At 40.0% G+C, this 9043-nt stretch overlaps 1 protein-coding gene across 1 annotated transcript in view; it reads left to right on the top strand.

Annotated features, from left to right (window-relative positions):
* The first annotated feature begins 4670 nt into the window (after positions 1-4670).
* The window catches only part of LOC129887524 (phospholipid-transporting ATPase 3-like), a 30984-nt gene continuing 26611 nt past the window's right edge, over positions 4671-9043 (top strand). Inside the window, exon 1 of the mRNA XM_055962642.1 lies at positions 4671-5037. Coding sequence (XP_055818617.1) covers positions 4864-5037 — 174 coding nt within the window. The 5' untranslated portion in view covers positions 4671-4863. The remainder of the gene's footprint in view (positions 5038-9043) is intronic.

The raw sequence follows: 9043 nt of genomic DNA, 5'->3' as shown, positions 1-9043 counted from the left end.
GTGGGTACTTTTAATTATAGTTTCAATATATATTATTTTCATGAATTATGTATGGATTGATATAAATTATACGATTATGCATGTTTTCAATTCAATTTCATGATTTCTAAGTCAATTAATTATGAATCCATGTGTTTACCTTATTTTCAAGTGTAAGTAATGATCATGAAAATTTCAAGTGTTCAAGCAAGTTTACGAAAAAGGATGACTTAAGACCCCAACGATACTTTTTATGAAATAAGATTCGTAATAATGGAAGGCCTACACCCATATTATATGAATCACAAAATAATAAGATATTTCTATGAACAAGTATTTATGAATTGGATTGGCAGTTTTTGATTGTCTTTCCACGTGATAAGTTTATGATGTCAAAAAAAGTATGACTATATTTTATGAAAAGCTTATTATTTATGAAAAGTATGATTTATGATGATGATATGTATTCCATGGGATGTTGAATTAGCACCAAAAGAACTTTGATGTGGGGAGTCGACCCAAGGGGTCCTTAGTAGCAATCTCTAGCCCCTTAACTATGTTGTTATCGTAGGTTTGCCTTTATGGCCTAGCTAGTGGATCCACATATAAAACTTGATGATAATGATGATACGGAGTCTACCTTGACAAGTAGCCTCTCTCTTCTTAATGTGGGAGTTACATCGGATTCCATATTATAACTCGCATGGACTTAAACATCGGTTATGGCTATATCCTACATATGTATGGTCCTTTATGTTGATTTACTTGACTAATCCTAACCTTTACTTTTACATGATACTTTTATGGTTTATTGTGCATTAATCCATCTCATGGGTACTTATGATTTTACTATCTCTATTATCATGCTATTTGAAATGGTCATTTTCACAACATGGTTTTATTATGTATTACATTGCCTACATACTTGGTACATTCAAACGTACTAATGCATACTTCATTTCCTATATTATATCATAATGTAGGAACGAACGCTCCATCCTGTTCTTGTGGCTTATTGGTGACTTATCGAAGATTGTGTGGTGAGTCCTTATACTTCGAGGGCAAACCGAGTCTATCTTTTCTTTTCTTGTCATTCTTAGACTATGTTGGTACATTGAGACTTTCCATGTTATGCCATTACTTTCTTTGAGGGTGAGCAAGGAACATGTCCTAGTCCCCGCCTATGCTAGTTCATGTAGAGGCATATTGGATATGTGTATGGAGTTTATGTTGTCTTGTTTCATTCTAACTATGCTATGTTCTTGGATTTCTTATGAGTTTCTGCTTATTGTTACCTTATGTATGCTTATCATATGCTAAGAGGCTTGGTGGAGGTTTCTTTGGGAATCTTAATCGTTGTGTCATACCTAGGGCCTAGCTTGGATCGTGACAAACTTGATATCAGAGCATAAGGTTCTGAATTGTCCTAGGGAGTCCAACATGTCGCGTCAAGTAAATTATTATTCATGGGTGTGAAGCATGACACATTTATGAGTAGGAGGCTATGAGGTATTTTAGGAATTTTTCACTTCTTTCATGATTTATGTCATGCGATAGAGTGTACTCTAAGTCTTTTCTCTTTAACAATTGTTCTTTGAGATTTTCAGAAAATGCCACCAAGAATAGCTCCACTCCAAAGAGGGGTTAACGTTAATAAGGGATAATCCCCTAAAGCTCCTAATGGTCCTCTAGGTGATCAAGTTACTCATGCTGAATTTTGGACCGTCATCTCTATGATAGCCCAAACCATAACTACTCAAGTAAATCAAGGGGTGGTGGCTCCTCCAAATATGGTTACACCGGCTTCAAAGGTTAGAGACTTTATAAGAATGAACCTTTCCGAGTTTCATGGGTCCATGGTTGATGAGGATCCCTAAGATTTTGTTGATGAGGTGCATAAGATTGTTACTATCATGAGGGTGTCTTCGGAAGAGAAGGCGTAGTTGGAGGCCTACCAACTCAAATGTGTTACTCAAGTATGGTACATTAATGGAAGGCTGAAAGGGTTGAAGGGGTTCCCAAAGGTTGAGAGAACTTCAAGGTAGCACTTCTTGACCGCTTCTTTCCACTTGAATTGAGGGAGGCAAAAGTGTTGGAGTTTATCAATCTCAAGCAAGGTAATATGAGTGTGAGGGAATATGCCCTCAAGTTCACAAAGTTGTCTAAGTATGCTTCTTCTTTGGTAGCCAACTCCCATACCCGAATGAGTAAGCTTATTTTGGGAATGTCAGACTTGGTGATGAAAGAATATCAAATTGCAATGCTTATCAAAGAGATGGATATTTCTAGGCTCATGACTTATGCCGAACAAATAGAAGGGGAGAAACTTAAGGACATGAAGGTGAAGGAGCCCAAGAGGGCTTGATTTGAAGGTGGGTTTTCTCAATCCAAATCTGATGGTGGTAATGGTCATTTTCAACAAGGCCAAAGGTTTCAAGGCCAAGGTTCTTCACAAACTTCGATCCAAATATTTGACAAAGACAGGATGCCTAACCCTAAGGCCCAAAGTGGTGGTGTTAGTGGGTCTACTCTTCCAAAGTGTTCTAAGTGTGGGAAAAACCATGGAGGCAAATGCTTGTTTGGAACGGGTGCTTGTTTTGGATATGGTAAGGTAAGGCACAAGGTCTCTACATGCCCTAATGTTGCAAATAAGGGAAGAGAAGAACGTCCTCAAGGTCAATGGGTTTTCCAGCAATGATGGCAAGAATCCGTGAAATAGTGATCTCAAGGGTTTTGGGGTGCTTCTTCTACTGTTTTCCTTTCTTTCTTTTTTGAGAATACCTGCCCTGCTGCCTCTGCTGCCTCTGCTCTCCCTCTTCTTTCTTGAGATTCGATCTTATAGAGTTCAATTCTCGTTCTAAGCTACTCAAAGTGGACAAGTTTAATCATGCCAAAATAGGTTCTATGCACTCCAAGCTAGACAAGATGTTGAGGAGTCTCCCGATGTAGTTACAGGTATGCTGCAGGTCTTTGACTTTGATGTTTATGCTTTACTTGATTAGGGTGCAACATTGTCTTTTGTTACTCCTTACCTTGCTATATTATTTGATATGTGTCACAAAATCTTGCTAGAGTCTATTTCGGTTTCCCCTATTAGTGATTCGATTCTAGCCAATAGAATCTATAGAAATTTCCCAATGTCGGTCTTGCATAAAATAATCCCATGCGATCTTGTTGAATTTGACATGACTGATTTTGATGTCATTCTTGGCATGGAATGACTACATGTTTCTTAGGCATCTATTGATTGTAGAACCTGTATGGTCAAATTCCAATTTCCTAATGAGCAATTCTTGAGTGGAAGGGTAATGATTCGGTATTTAGGGGTCGGTTCATATCATGCCTAAAAGCCCGGAAAATGATAACTAAAGGGTGTATTTATCATTTAGTGTGGGTTAGGTATATAAATTCTGAAGCTCTTACTATTGAGTCGGTTCCCATTGTAAATGAATTTTTTGATGTGTTTCTCGATGATTTGCCCGGTATTCCTCCCGAAAGGAAAATCGATTTTGGTGTAGATCTTCTTCCCGACATCCAACCTATTTGTATCCCTCCTTACTGTATGGCCCCTGCGAAAATTAAGGAGTTGAATGAGCAATTAAAATATTTATTAGATAAGGATTTCATAAGGCCAAATATTTCACCATGGGGTGCTCCCGTGTTGCTTGTTAGAAAGAAGGATGTGTCACTTCGCATGTGTATAGACTACCGATAATTGAATAAGGTCACCATAAAGAACAAGTATCCCATTCCGAGAATAGATGACTTGTTTGATTAACTCACAAGGTGCAAGTCACTTCTCCGAAATTGATCTTCGATCTTGTTATCACCAATTGAGGGTGAGGGAGTGTGACATTCCCAAGACGACATTTCGAACGAGGTATGACCATTTTGAGTTTTTGGTTATGTCATTCAAGTTGACTAATGCTCCCGCTATTTTTATTTTCTTGATAAATCGGATTTTCAAACCGTACCTAGGCATGTTTGTGGTGGTCTTTATTGATGATATATTAATTTATTTCCAAAATAAAGAAGCACATATGGGTCACTTGAGAATTGTATTGCAAATTTTGAGGGACAAACAACGATTTGTCAAGTTTAGTAAATGTGAATTTTGATTGAAGTCCATGGCATTTTTTGGTCACATTGTTTCTGGTGATGGTATCATGGTTGATCCAAAGAAAATGGAGAAAGTAAAGAATTGGCCTAAAGCATTGTCTCCTTTGAATATTCGTACCTTCTTAAGCTTGGCTGATATTATAGAAGGTCCGTAGAAGAATTTTCATCTATTGCATCACTTTTGACTATTGAAGAAAAATCTATAAAATTATCTATGGATTTAATTATATAAACTTTCAAGATAAGGAGTATGCGAATTTCAATGTCTCAACGTTACAAGATATATGAAATTATCTCCTAATTTAATTATATAAAATTTTAAGATGAATATACAAATTTCATTCTGTCATACTTGACAGTTTTTTTTAAAAAAGAATAAACCCCCAAAAAAAAAAACCCACGTCACACGTCCACAACCTTGAAACTTGATTCGTTCAACTGACGAACAGTCCAATACGCCGACGGAAAGGGCAACGAGAAAAACTTCGAAACGACGGCGTTTACTCTATAATGAAGGGCGTGTATACACACGCGCGAGTCAGAATAAAATATATTTATTTTATTCACGCGGCTTAAGGAAAATATCCAGTCGCGCAAACAAAGGAAAGACGATGAAGAAGAAGTTCCAACCAAGTCTTTCTTCTTCAACTTCATTCAACTAAAAAACAAATCAAACAAAATATAACTTGAAAAAAAAATACGAAGAAGAATTTATCGCCGGCGAGTATTTTCTCCGGTACGGCGATATCGGGCAGGAGTTTCAGAATGGCTGGAGGATGGAGAGGATCTGGATCGGCAGCTAGTACAAGTAGAGCTCCGATGCTTAATCGTATTTCATCTTCTCGAAGTATTCGTCTTGGTCAAGTACAACCTCAAGCACCAGGTCATCGAACTGTCTTTCTTAATGATCGTGATGCTAACGCCCTGGCTAAATTCAAGGTAATTTTGTTTTTAAGCTTTCTTACATATTGCCGAAATGACTGATGATGAGTTTCTATCAGTGGATAATGAGTAGTACTAAATGGATAAAGACGCGACTTAGTGTGTGTGTGTGTGTGTGTGAGAGAGAGAGAGAGAGAGAGAGAGAGAGAGCGAGCGAGTGTGTGTGTGTTTGCCGAGGTGGAGCTAGGATTTGAATTTTATAGGTTTTGTATGATAACCAAATCCATAGCTCATATAAGTTACCGAGTTTACAATTTAATACTAATTGTTGATTGTATAGTAACTTTCATCTCGTGTACTAGTCCTTGCTTTTCTTTGGTTTTTGGATTTACTAGTGCGTTATAGACTCTTTGCTTGATTTAGAGTGAGTAGAATCTTGGTCTCATACTTGTTGTATAGGTCTACTTTTGCCTAGTGGCTTTGAGGAATGGTGGTGGACTAGGGTCTTGTCTTTGGTTGAGGACGGGGTCGAGGGGGAGTGGTGGTAAGCGGGTTATAGAGTCTCCGAAACTAAGAATAGGGTCATGGAATATAGGGTCGCTGACAGGAAAGTCTATAGAACTAGTGAAGATTCTCAAGAAGAGGAGGATTAATATAACTTGTGTCCAGGAGACCAGATGGATAGGTACTAGGGCTCGAGATGTGGATGGGTTTAAGTTGTGGTACTCAAGAGGCTCGAGAGATAGAAATGGAGTGGGTATTTTAGTAGACGGGGACCTTAGAGAGCAAGTGGTGGAGGTTAGGAAGATCAATGATAGGATGATGACAATTAAGCTAGTCATTGGCAGGGTGAATGTGAATATTATCAATGCTTATGCTCCCATGTGGGACTGAACGAGGAAGTCAAAAAGCGCTTTTGGGAGGAGTTGGATGAGGTAGTGAGAGATATACCAAACTCCGAGAAGTTTTTCATCGGCGGGGATTTAAATGGCCATATCGGGACAACTTCAAGTGGTTTTGATGATGTACATGAAGGTTTTGGTCTTGGGGAGAGAAATGGAGGCGGAGCTTCGTTTTTGGATTTTGCTAGAGCTTTTGAGTTGGTGTTTTCTAACTTGTGCTTTCCGAAAAGGGAAAATCACTTGATTACCTTTCGTAGCACAGTAACCAAGACGTAGTTGGATTACTTACTCCTCAGGAAGGGTGACAGAGGCCTTTGCAAGGATTGCAAGGTCATTCCGAGTGAGAATCTTACTACTCAACATAAGCTTTGGTTATGGACTTGGAGATTAGGAGGGACAGGCAGAAGAAGACCTTTTATGACCGACCAAGAATTAGGTGGGGTGGTTTGACTCCAGTCCTTGCTCGTGAGATGGGGGAGAAGTTGATTGGTATGAGGGCCTGGACTAGTAGCGGGGATGTGAGCAACATGTGGGATATGACAGCTAAGTGCATTAGGGAAGCAGCTATAGAGGTGCTAGGGATATCGAGGGGAAACTTTGGTGGTCATCACGGAGATTGGTGGTGGAATGGAGAAGTCCAAGGCAAAGTGAAAGCAAAGAAGATTGCTTATACTAAGTTAGTGGAGTGCGTGGACAAGGAAGTGAAGCGGACGCTTAAGGAGGTATATAAGATGACGAAGACAAAAGCTAAGGTAGCGGTCATGAATGCTAAGATGACAGCGTTTGAATGCTTATATGTCGAGTTGGGGGACAAAGGTGGGGATAAGAAATTGTATAGGCTCGCAAAAGTGCGAGAGAGAAAGGTTCGCAATTTGGATCAAGTGAAGTGCATCAAGGATGAGGAAGACAAGGTGTTGGTGATAGAGACCTCCATTAAGCAAAGATGACAAACTTATTTCCACAAACTCTTAAACGAAGATGGGGAAAAAGACATTATGCTGGGTGATTTGGTGCAGTTTGATAGACTACGGGACTTTGGGTACTGTAGGTGTATTAGGGTTGAGGAGGTTAGACGCGCTATTAGCAGGATAAGAAGGGGAAGAGCGACTGGTCCCGATGAGATTCCGGTGGATTTTTGAAAGCGCACAGACAAGGCAAGAGTAGATTGGTTGACTAGGTTGTTCAATGCTATGCTTAAGACGACAAGAATGCCCGACAAATGGAGGTGGAGTACAATGGTTCCTTTGTACAAGAATAAGGGCGATATCCAAAACTGTAATAACTACAGGGGTATCAAATTGCTAAGCCACACTATGAAGGTCTGGGAAAGAGTGGTGGAGATGAGGGTGAGGAAGTGGGTGTCTATTTCTGAGAATCAATTTGGATTCGTGCCAGGATGTTCGACTACTGAAGGCATCCACCATATGCAGAGATTGATGGAGAAGTATAGGGAAAGGAATAGGGATATTCATACGGTGTTCATTGACCTTGAAAAGCCGTATAACAAAGTCTCGAGGGACGTTCTATCGAGGTGTTTGGAGGCTAAGTGTGTTCTGATGGTGTATATTAAGGCGATAAAGGACATGTACGGTGGAGCTAAGACTCGGGTGTGAACGGAGGAGATTCGGAGCACTTCCCAGTGGAGATGGGGCTACACCAGGGATCTGTCCTTAGTTCTTTCCTATTTGCCTTGGTGATGGATGAGTTGACGCAATCTATTCAGGAGGAGGTTCCTTGGTGTATGTTATTTGCGGACGACATAGTATTGGTTGATGAGACGCGGGACAAGTTAATGTTAGGTTGAAGGTTTGAAGACAGACTCTGGAGTCCAAAGAATTCAGGTTGAGCAGGACAAAAACAGAGTATTTGAAGTGCAAATTCGGTGGTGTGGTAGAGGAAGCAAACGCAGAAGTGAGGCTTGCCACACAACCTATTTCTAAGAGAGAAAATTTTAAGTATCTTGGGTCCGTAATCCAGGGTAGTAGGGACATCGACAGTGATGTCACACATCGCATTGGGGTGGCATGGACGAAATGGAGGCTTGCGTCTGGAGCTTGTGTGATAAGAAGGTACCACCCAAACTTAAAGAAAAGTTTTATAGAGTGGTGGTTAGACCGTCCCTATTGTATGGGGTGGAATGCTGGCCAGTCAAGAACTCTCATGTTCAGAAGATGAATGTTGCGGAGATGAGAATGTTGAGATGGATGTGTGGTCATACTAGGAGCGACATAATTAGAAATGAGGTTATTCGGGAGAATGTAGGAGTGGCCCCTGTGGCGAACAAGATGAGGAAAGCGAGGCTGAGATGGTTTGGACATGTGCAAAGGGGGTGTGTTGATTCCTTAGTGAGGAGGTGCGAGAGGATGGTTGTAGGGGGAATCAGAGGGGTAGAGGTAGGTCAAAGAAGTATTGGGGAGAAGTGATTAGACAAGATTTGACACAATTCCATATTATCGAGGACTTGACCTTAGATAGAAAGGAGTGGACACGTATTAGGGTAGAAGGTTAGTAGGGGGAGGGAATTAGTGGAGGATCAACATATTATGTGTGTAGCTTGTTTATATTATCACTCTTTTTTGCTGTGAGTTGTTTCTTCATTGTAGACTTTCTTATTAATTGCTATGTTGTATTTATTGTTTATTATTCTGTTAATTAGGTTTGAGGCACTTGAGCCAAGGGTCTTTCAAAAACAGCCTCTCTATCTCCTCAAGGTAGTGGTAAGGTCTGCGTACACTCTACCCTTCCAAACCCCACTTAGTGGGATTTCACTGGGTTGTTGTTGTTCTAAGCAAAAGCTGGTGTTTGTGTATATATATATTGTCTTTTATGTGTTCAACTGAAGCAAATGATAATGAGGATTAATATGGATCAACTCCAGCTAACTTGAGATTGAGACGTAGTAGCTGTTTATTCTTGTATGTTCTTATGATTGAAGGGGAAAACATTGGGTGTCTGATTAAAATACTATACATTTCTGCTGATTGTTGTATGTGTTATTTCCACTAAGAGGATTTGGTTATTTTCAAGATTTCTAGTCGGTGGATACGGAGTAGTACTAAATGGGTAGTACAACAACAACAACAACATACCTAGTGAATCCCATAAGTTGGATCAGGGGAGGGTAGAATGTACGCAGACCTTACCACTACCTCGTGGAAATA

This window comes from Solanum dulcamara, chromosome 4 (assembly GCF_947179165.1).
Source record: "Solanum dulcamara chromosome 4, daSolDulc1.2, whole genome shotgun sequence".
Taxonomy (NCBI): Eukaryota; Viridiplantae; Streptophyta; class Magnoliopsida; order Solanales; family Solanaceae; genus Solanum; species Solanum dulcamara.
The sequence above is the reverse complement of the archived record's forward strand: the minus strand, read 5'-3'. Positions and strand labels throughout refer to the sequence as shown.